The 19,163-nt window shown below is 44.3% G+C and overlaps 1 protein-coding gene across 1 annotated transcript in view; it reads left to right on the forward strand.

Moving 5' to 3' along the window:
* Window positions 1-203: 203 nt before the first annotated feature.
* LOC147884609 (Major facilitator superfamily protein) overlaps window positions 204-19,163 on the forward strand; it is a 121,214-nt gene continuing 102,254 nt past the window's right edge. Inside the window, exons 1-5 of the mRNA XM_087397397.1 lie at window positions 204-783; window positions 1,075-1,231; window positions 6,095-6,295; window positions 6,599-6,698; window positions 11,574-11,686. Coding sequence (XP_087253523.1) covers window positions 558-783; window positions 1,075-1,231; window positions 6,095-6,295; window positions 6,599-6,698; window positions 11,574-11,686 — 797 coding nt within the window. The 5' untranslated portion in view covers window positions 204-557. The remainder of the gene's footprint in view (window positions 784-1,074; window positions 1,232-6,094; window positions 6,296-6,598; window positions 6,699-11,573; window positions 11,687-19,163) is intronic.

Raw genomic sequence — 19,163 nt, forward strand, 5'->3', positions numbered from 1 at the left:
AGGAAGTCACAAGGGTGAGACCCTAGAGGCACTATATTGAGGGATGGTGACACACACAAAGTCCTCTCCAAATGGTGATGTGATGGTACAAACTGTAACTAAAAAGTGTGATGTACAAAATGTACTATACGTCTATAAATGTCGTATATACTATGATTAAAATGATGTGGATAAGGAATGAGAGAGGCTTTTCAGGTGAGGAATCCTGGAAAAGTTTGAGGATCTGCCTTGTCACCACGTGTCTTGCTTGGCTTTATGAAAGAGCTCAGATGAAGCTCATTCAATTCATTTCTGTGCCTCCGAACCTCAACGCGGCTTTCATGGTATTCTCCAAAGCCCACAATTCCTCCCTCTGCCTCCTCCATAGCATCCTCTGCTTCTCTGACAATGCTTCCTCAAGTTTTCCCTCCTGAACCTCCCATCTTCTCCTTCTCCACCATCTCTTCTTCTCGTCCTTCGCTTGATTAAGCATCTTTTTCCACGGAAAATCTGCTTTGTAGCTCCATCTCGGCTGCCTCTTAACCATCCTCTTCTTTTGGGTACCGTGAATTCGCGTTATGATGGTCCTCGGCGGAGCGATTGCCTCACAGCTCCCTGTTGTAACGCTTCAATTTGCTCATAAACATTCGGAAGCCGCACCAACACTGTCGACCACATGGAGGCACCCCTCATTTGCCAAAATATGTTCTTGCTCGTCCTCCCTTTTTTCACCCACCTTTGCCAAGAGAAAATTGTCATCGAAATCATCCGCCTCGGAGGAATCATCGACGACCCAACAAACTGGTTTACCTTCAATAGTTTGCTCATTGTCCGTCTTGACAAACACAAATTAAATAAGAAATCAAAACGAATCAACAATATTGCTAGAGGATTCGTCGTCTGAATATGCTGCCGCTTTCCATTTCGGAGTGGGATGAGCATAATGTCGTGAACGATCTTTATGTACTGATGCATTGTAACTGAGGTAAGGAAGATAACGAGGGACAGATTGATAGATTGATAAGACAAGCTCCATTTTTGGAAGTATTGAAGCCAAAGATTCTCATGCATTGATTGGGCTGATCGCAACTGCAGACCTTCTGTTAGAAGATAAAATTAGTGACCGAGTAGGCACCACTGAAGAAAAAGACGCTCTAGTTGCAGTTGAAGGTTTTGACTGGGGGTGGCTGCCTGCATTTCCTCACGTCGTTACGGCTTCCATGGCGAATTTCATGTTTGGTTACCATATTGGGTGAGTCTACGCCCCAGTGTGCTCTTGTGCATCATGTCTAATCTAAAGAGAATTTTAATTCGCCTAGGCATCATAATATACGTTTATCAATCACCGATGGAAAGATGGGATCGTGCCTCTGACTGGCAAGGCAACGACCTGAATGGATTATCCGTGCAAGCTGTAGCATGTTATGCAATTTCTGCATACCGACCATCTATTGCAGTTTGTGTGAGACTGCCTCAATGGCATCTACAACATAGGGACTGCCTCAATGGCAAGTTTGTGTTTATGTGAAAAATATTGCCTTTAGTTTTCTTATGATGTGGATCTAATCTTCTTCATTTATCTTTCATGTCACGCTCTGTATCCCTCAGAACTGCCATTTGGTCAGTGGGTCATTTCTTTTCACTTAATTTTTCCACCCAATATCACATCTTAAGTTAGGGTAAAGCAGATAATGATGAAGGGTTAACAGTGCTAACAAAATTCTGCACAACCACAAGTGCAATGAATGCATAATCAATCCCAAAGAATCCCTATGCTAGGGAACAGATAGCTCCACGTGAAAAGCCATAAAACCACCTTGTGCTACAATGATCCCCATGCAGGGTGCAGGTGCAGTGGTTACCTCAAGCTACTAGGAGATCTTCTGGGAGATACTGCTCCCCAATCTCTACACGAACTAAGTGCACTTGCTGGCTAATCTGCCAACCAAGCTGCTGTCCCATCTGCAAAAGTGTGCCTTATGGCATCAAGAACGATGCTTCTGATGCAGGGGACTTGTGACGACTTAGTATGTGCACCCATACATTGGTATCACAGCCCTTTCTTGGGCATCCTTCCACTCTTTCAGCTTTCTTCGTTATCCTGTGGTTGCTTTCACATTTACTCATGGCAGCCAAACTTCTTATGGAACAGAAACTCTAATGAAGGCCATAAAGGCATTGGAGCGCACAATGCAAAAACTGCCATATCTCCTTCGACAACTGCTATTTGCTGTCCATTTCATCATGCTAGGTTCATGAGCTGACCATACACCGTATAGCTAGATTAGTCTTAGCAAGGAGTAGTGCATAGATGGAAAGTAGAAGAAGGGAAGTTTGGAAGAGTGAGAAAGAGGGGAAGGGGAGAAGGGGGGAGGAAGAGAGAGAGAGAGAGAGAAAGAAAGAAAGAAATATTTACGTCCACAGAAGGCCTCGCAGAGAGCGAGAGAGAGAGATAGATAGATAGATAGTTTTTTAACGTCGTAGGAACAATCCCAAGGAGCTAGTTCTGACTCATCCGACGTCGATCCCTGAGGATCGAACACACAACACCCAACGACAGAAACCAGAGCCTTAACCACCAAGACCCACGCAGGTTTTACAAAACTTGGTGGGGAAGGATGGCTTATACACGCAGAGATAGATAGTTTTTTAACGTCGTAGGAACAATCCCAAGGAGCCAGTTCTGACTCATCCGACGTAGATCCCTGAGGATCGAACACACAACACCCAACGACAGAAACCATTGCCTTAACCACCAAGACCCACGCGGGTTTTACAAAACTTGGTGAGGAAGGATGGCTTATACACGCAGAGATAGATAGTTTTTTAACGTCGTAGGAACAATCCCAAGGAGCCAGTTCTGACTCATCCGACGTCGATCCCTGAGGATCGAACACACAACACCCAACGACAGAAACCAGAGCCTTAACCACCAAGACCCACGCGGGTTTTACAAAACTTGGTGGGGAAGGATGGCTTATACACGCAGAGATAGATAGTTTTTTAACGTCGTAGGAACAATCCCAAGGAGCCAGTTCTGACTCATCCGACGTCGATCCCTGAGGATCGAACACACAACACCCAACGACAGAAACCAGAGCCTTAACCACCAAGACCCACGCGGGTTTTACAAAACTTGGTGGGGAAGGATGGCTTATACACGCAGAGATAGATAGTTTTTTAACGTCGTAGGAACAATCCCAAGGAGCCAGTTCTGACTCATCCGTGTTCGATCCCTGAGGATCGAACACACAACACCCAACGACAAAAACCAGAGCCTTAACCACCAAGACCCACGCGGGTTTTACAAAACTTGGTGGGGAAGGATGGCTTATACACGCAGAGAGAGAGAGAGAGAGAGAGAGAGAGAGAGAGAGTCATATTAACATCCACTGGAGGCCTCACAGGCCTATGGGACAAGAAACAAATGTCAAGTTGACTTTACATCATCTAGATAAACCAGAGAGTCGAGGAGTGCACATGACATCTCAGCTCGATTATTATAACACTCATCTACATTCTAAATCTATAATAGTAAAAGTAGCCTCCACAACATCAGTTTAAGACTGAGAGTCTTTGGGGTTAGAGTTGAATTTTCTAATTAAAGCTACTCCATCTCGGTATATTACCAGCTTTACGTGCATCGCTAACTTTGGTAAGCTCAATATTCCTCTGTTTGAGCTGAGTTGGGGCGAGTTCCTCGCATATCCAAATCCTTGTGCCCTTCAGCTTGTTTGTTTGTCGTAAAATCTTAGTTCTTCCTGCCTTCTCATTAAAAAACACCTATACCTGTGTTCCATTTTGAGAGACACAGATGATATCATTTTCATCCCACTCCACTTGTGGTATTTCTTTCTTGAGGCATGCAATCTTTTCGTCCTCTGTGTTCCCCTCTTTGTCACGAAGGCCAGCCCTCTGATGTGGGCCTTAAGTCTATCCAGTCTAGCTCCCCAATTGGATGAGAATGCATGGTGTGCTGTGACTGCACCCACGTATCTCAACCAATGAAGCTCCGTTTTTACTTTTTGTATCCCTTGGCCATCCTCTAGTGCCCTAAAGGTATTGATCATATTTAAAAGGACTATAGTCCCTGGCACCTCGGGATCAAGGGCCATCATATTTGTTCCTATCCTCTTGACCTCGTCCATGGTCGCTAGGACATGCATCCCGTTCTGTGAGAACTCGGGCTCTACCAGTGGAGCATACCAGTGTTCATCTCGGTCCTCACCCAGATCCTTCCAATTGCTTCCTTGGAACACATTAATGGGGGCGGTACGTTGAGTAGTGTCTGAATCGGCTGCAAATAAGTTGCCACTCATTGGGTGGGCCTTCCAGGTCTTTAGATCAACCCTTTAGATCAACCCTCACAATCTGCTCATCCTTGCACAGGTAGATTCTATTAGCGGCCTAGTCATGGACCAGACCTGTGGCGTGCATAAAGGGTCTCCCTAAGATGACATCATAGCCATCTGGCTGCTTGTGGAAATCCATCACCACAAACCAAACACGGTAAGTAAGACTGCAAGTCTTGATCTTTATGTCCTTTAGGACTCCCACGTTTGGGCTGTCGCACCATCAGCTAATTTTACAATCAGGTTGGTGCTTTCCATTTCAGGCTTTTCCCATTTAGCCCAGCACTGCTCCTTTGAAAGTGACATCAATCTGTTCATTGTAAGTCTCAATCACCATGACTTTTGTCTTAGCTATGTTGACCTGCATTCCTGAGTGTCTGCAGAAGTCCCCCGGTGCATCCAAATGTGCTTGCATTCTCTGCTTGCTCTTTGCAAAGAAGACTACATCATCTGCATAAATAAGCAATAGTAGTGCATACCCTGCAATTTGGACCCCTTATCTTCTGTGTATTGTCGTCCAACCTTCCAGATCATTGATAAAAACACCAAAAAGAGGTGGCGAGAGGGGACAGCCTGTTTGATCCCTATGTCACTGCGTATGGCAGCTTTCCTTTGGTGCATGACCCATCCACAAGTGGCTGTGCTAGTTGAGCTGATACTTTCTCATATAGATGGTATGTAGCCTCTCTGAGTTCGGGAGGGACTTGAAACTGTTTCAGTATTTCCAATAGTTTCTTGCGTGGAACCATGTCAAAGTTTTCTTGAAGCAACAAAATACACCCTCTTTCTGATGCAGCCCTTATATCGACCAAATGGTCTACTATTGAGTGTTCGGGATGGAACCCTGCTTGGGATGGTGCCCTGATTCCCTGTATTTCTGCCCATTTGCTGATTTTTTGGCTTAAAAGTAGTGCCATAGAGCTTGGCCATCAGGCTGCTCACCATGATTGTGTGGTAGTTTTTTGCCATCTTGATGTTTCCTCCTTTGTGGATTGATATAATTCTAGCTAGGTGCCATTGCGGGGGAAACCGTTCCTCTAGGGCCATATTCATAAGCCTGGTGACCATTTTATTTGTCCCCCCCCCCAATGTGAGCATCTCCGCTACTAGCCCTTGTGTGTCTCTTGCTAGCTTTTTCACCCCTTTCCCTACATCTGCTTCCGTTATGATGTTGTTTGTTACTTTGATGGAAAGTTATGATTTACTTTCTCTTCCCCTCCCTTTCATAGAGGTCTTTGATAAACTGTATCATGTCTTCCCATGTTGCTATCCTCTCGCGAGGTTTATTGCCATGTAATTTTTGAAAAAACTTCCTGGGGTTTTGTTTTAGCTCTTCGAAACTTTCAAGCTGCTTGTTTTTAATCTCTTTTTGTTTTTCACCACCTATTTGTATGCTCGATCTTTGTCTTCATAAGCTTTCATATTTGCTGGACACTCCTTTGGGAATTTGTAGAAAATTCTCTATATTTTCTTGTTTTTTTTTCGTTTTCTTGGATTAATATGTTTCTCGAGTCCTTTTGGTTCATTTGTTAATAAGTACCAGTTCTCTGGTCTACCAAAGGAAGTTGTATCACTTGGATAAATGGCCTTGTAAATGTGGTTATAAGCAATATTCACATTAAAGAAAATGAGGTCATAACTTTCCTTTCATTTTTTGACATGTGGCTGCTCAGCTATTTGTCCTTTCGCAAAATGTTAAGTTTTTAACTGCTTCAGTTATTCCCTCTTTTTCAATGCTGAATAACCGTGTTTCATGTACACAGAATTATGAATGGGCCTTTAACCTCGATAGCCCAAGATCTAAAGTTTGAAGGAGACACAATTATGGAGGGCTTTGTGGTCAGCACCTTTGTTGTTGGGGCATTTCTAGGCAGCATAAGTGGGGGTGTGCTTGCAGACAAGATAGGTCGTCGGAGAACATTTCAAGTTGACATGCTTCCCCTCATTTTGGGAGCTGCTTTGAGGTGAATTTATATATTTTTAAATTTGTTCCTCATTTAGATGGTTACAAATCTTGACGACTTCAGATTTGTTCCCCTTTTCACATTCGTATAACCTTTTTAATTCTATTTAAGTGAGCAAAACATTGCACTTCGTGAATGTCCGACCTTGATTCATGCCTTGAATGAACAAAACTTGAAATAGAAAAGGTTTGATCAAACATGAATGTGTATCTATATAGAAGAAGGCATGAACTCGATGTTAATCCTACAATGTGAATCCTACACGAGTAGTATATTGCTGTTTGATTGAAGGATTGGATGCAGTGCAAGTGCAGGGTCAGTTGACATGATGATTTTGGGCCGCTTTTTGGTGGGCATAGGTATTGGAGTCAATACTGGCCTGGTCCCTGTTTACATTTCTGAGGTACATGTTGCTTTTTTACATATTTCTTTGAGTTTCTCTCTTAGTTCATCTCACTATGTAAGATTTGAATTGTGATTAACTATAAAACGAATAACGACAGAGGGAGGAAGATAAGCTTGTTCAGCTTATCCCTAGTAGTATTCAAGTTGCAACGGAAGGACTGACACTATTCTTCCATTTTAAGTCAGTGTAACTATTGGACTTATTTAATGTATAAGAGAATAGGATCGTGTCTTTCGAAAGATCGAAAGGATGTAAGCAATGCATTTGAGAAAGTTTTGAGATAAACGTTTGGAATCATCCTTTTAGGATCATTGTGATACCATGTACCTAACACCTCAATGCACCTGTATTGAAGTAGAAATATGATAGTGGAATAGATGCGGCTTGTGCATGAAATATAATAAGTGAAATAGGGTAGAAAAAATGTGGACAAAGTGTAAGCTGGAAAAGAGGGTGCTAATACTTTTGAGACTTGTATAAATTACATCATTTTGATAGAATACAGGCCCCACCATTTATTTGTGTATTAGAGTGCCTAAGTGAGGGAGAACCCAGCTCTCAATACTCATAGTAGCGAAAACTTGTAGTGACTGCAACTAGTCCTTGCAGTACATGCAAGGTCTAAGTCTGTTAAGCTGTATAAATCCTTCGGACTTTCTATTCTTTCTCTCTCTTCTCCAATAGTGTATCGAGTTGTCTAGGTGGTTTGTGGAAACTTGGTTTTGCACATGTCTTCATAGATGTGCGATATGGCAAGGGAGCTCCCCCTTCAATCTCATGACAAGAGAGCATTATTATATTAGGTGCCAATTTAATGGTGCGGTCTATGCTTGTGTTAATGATCGATGAAGCGGTGTAGATGGTACCGCTAAACTATGTAACATTGGCCAATGATTATTAATAAAGATGTGTACTACTGCAGGATTTGTTTGCAGGCTGAAGGTGTTCGGTGTCCTTCGTTTGCAGGCTAAGTTGTGCACCAGCCATCGTTTGGCTTTGATTTTGGGAGCAGACATTGCATTGCAATAGATCTATAAATTTTTGGCGACATTTGGGGCTTTTGCATTCGGGCTACGATTTTGCAGGCAGATTGCACGATACTTTCAGATTTGCAGTGAAATTGGCAAGAAATTGCAGGCCATTTGATCACATTTGCAAATTACAGCTTATTTTGGGGCTTTTCCAGATTTGGACAGCATGTCCTATTTTTTGCAGTTGCAAGCCTTGAATACGTGCCTCATTGCGAATCTGATAAAGAGAAGCCAATTTGTCCCAAGCATCCTTTCCTGTCCTGCATGACCAGATGTGTGGAATAATGATTCTCTTGCATGATAAAGCAATACAGGAATGTGCATTTGCATCTCTTGCATCCCATCTTGTTTGTTCCTGAGTTGGAGGAGCAGCAATAGGGGTGCTAGAGGATAAAGCATCAGGAGGAGTACCCTCTGTAGAGGGATCAGCAGTAGGGGCAGCCATTGTAGCATTAGCTGGCCTCAGATCAACCCCGAGAACCATGTTCCAAAAATTCCTTGCAACAAGAATATGTTTCATTAGATAAGACCACATCGGATAGTTGGTGCCATCCAACTTATCATCTTCACGAAGAATGCCAAATAAATCATGATTGTTGCCAACCATTGCAAATGGGACAAGTCAAAAAGCACTGACAAAGTGACCCAAAAGAGCTTTACACTTGGTTCTCGTTGTTACATGATCTGGCATACCTTGTACATTCATAGGTGGCTATATCCTTTTAGATGAACATGTGCTACCATGACCAGAAAATACCAAGTATTTTGAGATGTTTCCAGAATACTTCAGCCTTTACCATGGAGGGGGGTTTGTAGGCCATCTTCTCCTGGTCGTATTCATAGGGGCATTCGGAGGGACCGGTTGCTCACTTGCCGGGATCATCATCAGGATTCTTCTTTATGCAGATGACGTGGCACTCTTGTCGTCCACACCTGAGGGGCTCTAGTGACACCTGGATGCACTGCAGGCTTTTTGTTTATCCCATGATTTGGAGGTCAACCTTGGTAAGACCAAGGCCATGATCTTTAACACCTCTTGAGCAAACATGCAACGGAAGCAGGTTACTTTTACTTTCGATGGGTCACCAGTTGAGATCGTATCCTCATACACTTACTTGGGGGTCATCTTCTCCGGCCCGATCTCCACAATGAGACCAGTGATGCAGGCCAAATTGAGCAAGGGATATGCCTCACTGGCTCGGCTAGAGAGACAATGCTTTCACTCCCACTTCCAGGACCCTCGGACCAAGGCTCTTCTCTTCGACTCCTTGGTCCGACCAGCCGGTATGTATGGCAGCCCTTGTTGAAGGCCTGACATGTCAGAGATAGAGTGGACACGGGTGGAGTGCCTACAGATCCTCATGCTCTTACGGATGATCCGGGGGAAACCGTCTGTACCACATCACATCATTCAGGCCGAGTTTGTTGCTTCTCCACTCCAGCTAGATGCAGCCTTTCAGACCATCACATATCTACACCGGATTAGATCATATGGGGACTGCACATCAGGGAGACAGAGGTTGTCATGGTTGGCTCTCGATTCTTCCATGAGGTTGGCAGCAGAGGGAGACGAGCGATGCTCGTATGCACGGACTCACAGATGGTTTGTGAGACTAGGGTTCCACATCGATAGGATACCTCCTTTTTAGTACAGTTTAGATGCCCCTCCGGTACTCCCGCCCACCATCCTGATTGGGCCACACACCAACGAGGTCATTCGAGAGGATCTCCTGCAGCTACACACCTTTAGGACCTGGTTGGAGCTGAGGGAGCTTCCAGTGAAGCTGAGTTTCTACAGAGATTACTGTCTTCGTATATCAGAGGAGGGATTCATCACACCACCGGGGTACACTGAGCTTCATATGCCTCACTTACTACGGATCTCCATTGGACAATTTCGGGTATCATCACACCGCCTCCGCATAGAGAGCGGTAGAGCAGAAGGGATTCCTAGGGAGCATCACTTATGCATATTGTGCGATTGTCAGGAGGTTGAGTCCGAGGAGCATTTTATTTTCAGGTGCCCAGTGTACTACGAGATCCGAGGTCGCTACCACTGCCTCTTCAGAGATGGCTCCGGGCTCCTTTCCAGATTCCTTGCCTACCCAGATCAGAGATGCCTCGTGGCCTTCATTCACGAGCGGGTCCGACACAGAGAGTACTTACTCAGGCGACGGGGGGCGTGGCCACATCATCAGACACCTCTCAGAGCAGGATCACAGAGTTCTTCCCATCGAGTGGCATTGATCGTCCAGTTTCTAAGCCGTAGATGTGACAGAGACTCCGACCCGACGATCGCAGCACGACACACGAGACATCGACGGGACACATAGATCGCTCCGGGGGACCTCCCGTCAATGTTTAGACCCGAGATACGTCCCACGGGAGTCACAGTGGCTCTGGTCTTGTGTCGAGCCTCATCCAGGAGACCGAGACGCACGACACCCCTTGACGGGCGCCAGCGTCCCATCACCGGCTATGCACCAGCCAGGGCGACATGACATACGGAGGATTCCACTCCGCTCCATTCCTTTTCTTTTCATTGTTACATCCAGATGTATTTGATTATGTATGATCAGACTTAGGGTTCAGCACGGGTGATGATGCTCGTTTCAGTAGCTCCACCCTTACTATGATTTGTATCAGGTTTTCTTTCAGTCTCATAGACCCATCGGTCTTCGGAAGACTCTAAACAAATTTCTTTCTTTCTTTTCTTTCTTTCTGGGCCCTGGTATGTGCCATGTAGCTTTAGTTATTGGCACTCAGGTCACCTAGTACTTTTAGTGTCTAATGACACCTAGTACTAGTGGTACCACTAGGACACTAGGTCCTAGGGTTATCTTTTATAGTACTTTGTACTTCTATTTTCTTTCTTCTAGTTAATGCGACGGCCGCTTTCACTTCTTGCTCCACTCTTGTGCATCCTTTTGCTTCCGTGAGCCTACAGTAATAGTCTGGCACATTGACATAGGTTTGGTCTGAGAGAGGACGAGAGGTGCTTAGATCGATTCTCTCAGCTGTAGGCTCCAATCTCCTATTTGTGATGATAAGGAGTGTAGTTGTATTGCATATCTAGAAGGCATATTGCTATGGGTGATAGGATGACACATCATTGGTTTGTAAAATGGTCACGACTCTTTGGAATTGGGATACACCTCAATTCTCTACATTGTATTTGGGATCTTTCTTAAGGACGACTACCTACAACAACTGCACAAGCTAAACATGATACCTTTTGTTGCATATAAAATCTAGATTCCTTAGTCATCATTCATGCTTGAGGCTGATTTGACACGACTCTCCCCCTATTGGGTGTTTATCGACTAAACCAAGGGTGCTTTTTCTTTTTTCTCCTTTTCCTAGGATACACAATGGTCTATACCATTTTTGGATGCTAATAGCCGGATGTCATTGTTGCTAGCCCCTGCTAAGTGTGATGAGGTTCATGATTTTTACCTCGTGGTGGGTGGCTATCATTGTTCATTGTGCTTTTATAGCATGAGTTTAGGTATGTTTGTGGACTCTGTAAAAGTACTAAGTATGTGATGGAAGCATTGGAGTGCATTGTGAGAGCAACCATAGAGGATATATATTGCTTTCTTGGGACTTGAGTTGTTAGAATTGGGAATTTCATCTTAGTAAACAAAGAGTATGTAAAATACAAAATATTGTGTGAGATGCTAAATGTGTTCTCTTCCTTTTTGTGATCATGCAATGTATCCTCCTTTGTTCTTGGGCAGCTGATGAGATAGCCTTGTTGGTTGTTGTGTTTTGTTTAATTATCTTCACAATAATTTTTACACATGTGATGTTGGTTGTTTGTTTCTTTCTCCCTTAACAGATTGCTCCGACAAAATATAGAGGTGCACTTGGAAGTATTTGCCAGATGGGCACGTGCATAGGCATGATAGTGGTTTTATTTTTGGGAATCCCCTCTGAGACTGATCCACATTGGTAAGATTTGAGCAGGTTTTGAAGGCATTCCATCATGAAAAGGAGAAACTGTTGCTGTCACAGCTTATGAGTGCACTAGTATCTTTTTCTCACATTTTGTACAAATTTATGAAAAGAAATCAACTATTTAGGAGAGACTCTTCTGTTAGAAACATGGTGTGAGTGAGAGAGAGAGAGAGGCTAGGAAGTGAAGCAGTGGTACACAAATGTGGAATCCATGAAGGCTTTCATTCAATCATCAAGTATGACATGACAAGTGAAGTACAAGCCTTTATATAGGCTACACACTCACACACTAGCACCTAGTGCATATGGGATAAGTCCTGGGTGGTGACGAGTGATGGTTTGCCCCTGCTGGTCACAAGCTGACTGAGAAGTCACTATCACATGGGAGGTGTTGGATAGTTGGACTTGCTCTTTGTAGTATTGCAGTGGAGGGGGGATTGGTCTACTCTTTGCGTGTTGGGTCTCACACTCTTTGCTTTGAAGGGGGGTGTTGGAGATATCATAACCAAAGAGTGTGTTGGTGAAGTGTTGGTGTGTAGTACTGGGTGATCTAGTACTAGTCTATGTGTGTGAGTGATGTGTGAGTGCCACGTGTCATCATCTTACTCTGAACTGGGTGGTCAATACCATCAAACCAATGTAAAAGACAATATATTCACATTTTTTGGGGACAACCCAGGGCAGAGTACCTCTTATTGACTCCAAATACATTCAGTTTAGAGGGACAACTCAAGGCTGAGAACCTTTATTTGACTCAATACAAACACACATAGAACTAAGCATCATCTTCCTCCTCAGAGAGGAATGGATCATGCAATAGAGCTGATAAAGCTTGCTCTTCAGGTCCAATAGATGTGGCATAAATATCCTTGGCTGAAGTAGTGAAGGCGCCACTGCTTTGTCATGTTGCTCAGCCACAGTATCAATAGAAAGCGTGTGGCATACATTCTTCCTCCCAGACAATGCTGCTGGCAGTGTCACAACACTCAAATGAAGAACGTCAAAGTGGCTTTCCATAGGCTGTGAGTCTTCAAGACCAGCACAAACAGCAATCAACTTGTTGTACCCAGATCTCTCTATATTAATTGCATCCCGCTCATATAGGCAAATAAGTCCTTGAAGAGAGTGCTTATGGATTGAAGAGACCATAGCTTTCAAACGTGGGTCTCTATGTTGAAGCCGGGAAGAGGCGAAGGTAGAGGCAGCATCGTAAATGGAGCGCTTGTATTCCTTGCCCTTCTACGCATAGAACGTCGCCTGGAGTTTGCTATCCCAGTTGCGACCTTTCACGTATGTGCATTGATGACCTGATCCAAACCACCAGCCTTTGCGTGGCTGACTCTGAATAAACGGAGGAAATAGACGAAGGAAAGCGACAAAGGTAAAGTCATGATTACCACAGAGGAATCCGTGAATGCAGTAATTGCCGAGGAGAACGAATGTGAAGGTGAGGAACAAAGCAGTGCCAACACCTTGATAAGTAGCTTCTGGACCTTCCATTCGAATGGCACGTAGCTTTTGTTTCTAGAGTTCTAACGAACTAGACTTCTCTTCGCTTCTTTGCCAAGCCCGCTTTGACATGTCAAGCTCATTCCATCAACTCTCCCTTCTACGTGGCCCGTGGGTAAGAATCGAGATGGAACTCAAGGTTCCGCCATAGGCTGAAGAGCAGCTTGTCTAAATCGCCATCCACGCAAACGATGAATCGTGAAGTTGCTGTGAAATTGATGAAATTGGAATCCACCATGGCTGAGCTTGAAGAGCTGCACGATGGCTCGAATATCCACATGTGTGCAAGCATGGGTGGCTGTTAGGTACCGACTAGTAGCTCTAGGAGGCTGTCAAAGCTCGGGTACTGCTCCAAAAGATACGAACAGAGATGGCTATGAAAGAGGTAGGCTATGGAGAGTCTCTAGGTGGGTACAAAGAGTAGAAAAGAAGAGGTGGTTAGCTATAGAGAAGGCAAAATAGAGGCGAAATAAGCTGAAAGGAAGAGTTAGCTAGAGGTGGAAATGAACAGGCTGCATAGGAGAGGCGGCTGAACAGAGTTAGGGTTAGGTGAAGAAGATGATGATGTGGCAAAGCGCTATGGCAGGGTGAACTTGCTCTACTACCATGTTAGAAACATGGTGTGATTGAGAGAGAGAGAGAGGCTAGGGAGTGAAGAAGTGGTACACAAATGTAGAATCCATGAATGCTTTCGTTCATTCATCAAGTATGACATGACAAGTGAAGTACAAGCCTTTATATAGGCTACATACTCACACACTAGCACCTAGTGCATATGGGATGAGGCTCATGATGACACGTGGCACTCACACATAGACTAGTACTAGATCACTTAGTACTACACACCAACACTTCACACCAACACACTCTTTGGCTATGATATCTCCAACATCTTCTCTCGGTGCACTTTGTCAATCCACTCCCACTCTCCTGGGTCCTATTCTAGGAACTTTATGGGGACGCCTCCATTAAGCCATAGCCTCCATGATCCTAGGGAAATGAGAAGAGGGTCAGGATCCAAGTACCACTGAAAATCAGAACCAATCTCCACATAGCCTACAATCCTGACCGGCTGAAATGCTCTTTCTAGCAAGATGTCATCTGAAGATCTGGACAGCCTACCTCCCAAATGCACATTAAAAACTAGGGCATCCTCATGTACATCTCGAACTGCAATAGGGAATGTCCGTAGTCTCGAGAATGCGGCCATCCAAGTGCAGCAAGTGATAGGCATGTCATCCGTCTCAACCCAATTCACTGGAAAGGGTGCATTGATCTGCTGAACTCTGCCTGCACTCCCTCTAAGATGACTAACCATCTGAGCTTTCTAGTCGTCTGGAAGCTTTTCGAAAGCTTTCTAGGCATCCACATAGGAGGCAAGGGATGTCCCCTCTCCCAACTAGACCACTACATGTAATGAGAGGCACCGAGTGGTCTACCATGCTCATCCAAAATGTTGTCGTTTTGCACGAGTGGCTTCAATCTCTTCGCGAGAGGAAGGGGTCCTGAAGCTAGTCCATGCTTTCAAGATAGTTGCCATGAGAGGGGAGGAAGGAGATCTCTGATTGGCTGAAGTGAAGATCCATCCGATACTAGCCATCCAGTCTCATCTAGAAGGCAGTGTGCATTGTTTGTCTTCAATGGGAACATAAGACAACTCAATATCACCTACTGATAATCGCTCTCTGACATAGTGATAGTGAACCTCAATGTGCTTTGTGCAAGCATGGAAAACTGGATTCCATACAACAGCCAAAGCACTCTGACTATCAGTGAAGATGACGGTAGGAGCAGTCTGACATGCACAAAGATATGCAAGTAGCTTCCGAAACCAAACACACTCTACTATAGCTGTAAAAGCTGCTCTGTACTCAGCTTCACAGCTAGAAGTAGCAACTGTACTCTGCTTCTTGCTGAACCAAGAAACACATGAAATACCAAGCATAAAACAGTTGCCACTATGTGACACACGAGTGTCAGAACAACCAGCCCAATCACTATCAGTGAATCCATGCATGACAAGTGAAGTATCAGCCCCATAAAGAAGGTGTAAATGCTGAGTGCCTTTAAAATATCCGAAAACACGCTTCACGGCATGCCAATGGTGCTGTGCATATATCTGCTCAACTGTGAGACAGCATATTGTAGATCAGGTCTCGTATGGCATAGGTAAATCAAACAACCAACTGCCTGTTGATAGAGAGTGACATCACATGTACTGTTGCCATCCTCAAAAGAGAAGTGAAAACCAGTCTCTAATGGTGTGGATACTGGCTTGCAATCCTCAAACTGAAAACGCTGCAAAAGCTGTCCAATGTACTTGGATTGTGACATCAAAATGTCCCCCTCACTGCTAGCAAATTGAATGCCCAGATAGTAGTGCAGAAGACCAAGATCAAACATATCAAATGTCTACTGCAAATCAATTTTAAAATCTGTTTGCTGAGCATGTGTCCCAGTTACAAGCATGTCATCCACATAAAGGACTTAAATCAGCAAATCTGTCCCACGCTTGCGGATGTAAAGGGTAGCCTCTGTAGGGTTGTTTTGAAAGCCAAGTGTGAGAAAATGAGAATGAATTCTCGAATACCAAGCCCGAGGTGCTTGCTTCAATCCATAGAGGGCCTTTTTCAAGCAGCATACCTTGCTTTCAAAACCTTCAACCTCAAAGCTAGGAGGTTGGCAAACATAGACCTCTTCCTGCAAATGCCTGTGAAGGAAAGCTGTCTTAATATCAAGCTGATGTATCTGCCAATGAAAGTGGGCAGCAAAGGCAATAACAATGCGAATGGTAGTGATCCTGGAAGTGGGAGCAAAAGTCTCCTCAAAGTCAATGCCATGGTCCTTGCATAGCCCTTAGCAACAAGACGGGCTTTGTAACGGTCCACTGAACCACCAACTTTCGTTTGATCTTGTAAACCCACTTAGTTCCAATGGCATTCTTGCCATAAGGCAAATCACACAACTCCCAAGTGTCATTCTGATGGATAGAATCCAATTCAGCTTGCATGGCCTTCATCCAACAATCATTCTAAAAGGCATCTTGATGACATAATGGCTCTTCATTGCATGCTGTAGCAACCAAAGCATAAGCAACAAAACTAGCATGCTCTTTCCGGACAGCTGCTCTTGTATGGGCTGGTAGAGGAGTGTCTTGTTGGCTGTCTTTTAATGTGTCAAGGAGCCAACGGGGTACCTTTTTTGGCTCATGAATTTGTGCTCTTTCTTGGTCAAGAGCCCTGTGCAAATGATCTTGATCAATGATAGGCATATCAGGCTGAATTTCTGGCTTCACATGTGGCTCCAAATGACCAACAGATGGAGCAGGGACAGCCTCAAAAGGAACATCATCCCAAGCATCGGATGGAAACAAAGGCATCAAGCTGTCAAATATGTCTGGGGCATCAACAACGGGCTGGGGTTGATAGTCCAGCAAAGGCATAGTGGAAGATTCATCAAACACAACATCCCGACTGACAAAACACTTGCCCGTGTGGGGCTGATATAGCTTATAGCCCCTGCTCTCTGAACTATACCCAAGAAAAATGCATTTAACAGCTTTATCATCCAACTTAGTGCGTCTCTGTGAAGGCACATCAGCATAAGCTAAGCATCCAAAAGTCCTCATGTGGGAAATGCGAGGCTTACGACCTGTCCAAGCCTCATAAGGTGTGATAGTCTGCAATGCCTTTGTAGGACATCTATTCAAGATGTAATTTGCACACATGACCGCATCCAACCACAACTTATGAGGCAAATGTTTGCCTTTCAACATGCATCTGGCCATTTCCATCACTGATCTATTCTTTCGCTCAGCCACGGGATTCTGTTGAGGAGTATAAGGCACCGTGCATCGATGATTGATGCCACGGGAAGCCAAAAAAACAGCAAACTCCTTCGACACGTATTCACCCCCCCTGTCTGTATTAATGTGAGCAATGTGCAGCCCACTCTCATTCTCAGCCAAGGCAATAAAGTGCTTGAAGCATGAAGAAACATTAGATTTGGATTTCAATGCGAAAATCCAAGTGTACCTGGTGAAATCATCAATAAAAGTAACAAAATAGTAGAATCCCCCAAGAGCTACAACCCTCATGGGTCCACAAACATCACTATGAACCACATAAAGCTTGCGTGAAGCACCAACTCTCCCATCCTTGGGAAACACAGCACTGTGCATCTTACCAAGTAAGCATGGTTCACAAACATGTGTGGAAGGCATATGCATTTTGGGAAGATCCACAACCATATCTTCCTTATGTAACATCACCAGGGCTCCAAAATTGAGGTGTCCAAACCTCTCATGCCACAAATGAGTATCTGCCATGGTAGAATCAATAGCAAAGGCATGTGCATCGGCAAGTGCAGCATCATCATCTGAACATCTATCATAAGCCTCAAGTCTGTAAAGACCACTAGACAATGTGCCAGTCAAAACCAAGGTAAAGGCATGTGTAACATCATAAACTGCACAACTCACAACATCAAAAATAACCTGAAAGCCACATGTAGCAATGGCTGAAATCGAAATGAGGTTCTTACGAATGCCTGGAACATAAAGCACATGCTCTAGAGTGACAATACCACCAGAGACAGAAGTAAGAGCAACTTACCCAATACCTTTCACAGTATATGATGCATGATTGGCACATGTGACATTGCCCCCCTTAGTTGTAAGCTCCAATGAGCTGAATAACTTCTTGCAGGAAGTGATGTGCTTGCTAGCACCACTATCAAAGAACCAGGCATCACGAACATTTGATACTGCCATACAAGCATCATGAACATTAGGATTATACTGACATGTAACCAAGAAAACCCAATGGTGGTCTTGTGCAAAATTAGCGGACTCATGTCGATCTTCTACACTAGAAGAACCAGATACTGCAAGACCAGACTCTTTCTTTTTCTTTTCAGATGCTATGCGCTTCCTGCATTCAGAAATATCATGCTCAGGTTTCCTGCAATAATTACATCTCTTCTTCTTTTTGTTATCCCCTGAAGAAGACGCACCATGTGAATGATCAGTAGGGGAATGAGGGCTTTCCAGCTGAAACCTTGCCCTTACCTTTTTGTTTGTGATGGGCAGCAAATGCTTGATCACTAGCCATAGTAGCATTGTGATTCACATGACCTTGCTCCTCTTGAAGAAGAAGAGCAATAAGCTGGTCAAATGAGAAATTATTGGCATCACGCCCTGCAACCAGCCTCAATGTAGTAGCAAAGCCTTGATATGAATCAGACAACCCATCAACGATATTAGAAACGAACTGAGAATCAGGCATGATCTCATCAATGTTGGCCAACTGCTCTTTCAAATCCTTCACATTAGTGAGATAGGCATCCATGTTACCACCGTTATCAAGCTTTAAATCTTTCAATTGCCTGCGGAGATAGGCAACCCTCGCCTCATTCTGCACCTGATACAAAGATGCAAGCTGATCCCATGCTTGCTTAGCTATCTTGCAAGACCGAATATGAGGGATAATAACCCATTTCACTGAAAGAGCAATCAAGACATGTGTTTTGGCATCACGACCATCCCACTGAATTTGCTCCTGTGAAGGAGGCAAAGCACCTAGAGCAAGAGGTGCAGGAGTCCTAGCTGTAGCATTAGAACCATCAGCTGAAGACCCATCACCTGAAGAAGCAGAGGCTGCAAGTGTAGCACCAAAAGTCACAATGCGTGTAGGCCTAGCCTCAGAACCTGAAACAATATGCCATAGATTCTTGGCAACCAAAACATGTCCCATCATGTATGACCACATGGGGTAATTGGTGCCATCAAGCTTGTCATCGGCCCCAATCAGCCCAAAGAAATCATCTGTGCCACCAGACATGGTGCTGAAATACAAGGCAAATGCACCAACTGGCAAAGCAAATGAGAGAAAGGAAACCTCTCAAAATCAAGTGCCAAAAAACTGTCCAAGCTTCAAAGCTTATGCTTGCAAAAGACTCTGCT

Source organism: Dipteris shenzhenensis, chromosome 26 (assembly GCF_047967505.1).
Source record: "Dipteris shenzhenensis isolate YYH24624 ecotype China chromosome 26, Dip_SZ_1.0, whole genome shotgun sequence".
Classification (NCBI taxonomy): domain Eukaryota; kingdom Viridiplantae; phylum Streptophyta; class Polypodiopsida; order Gleicheniales; family Dipteridaceae; genus Dipteris; species Dipteris shenzhenensis.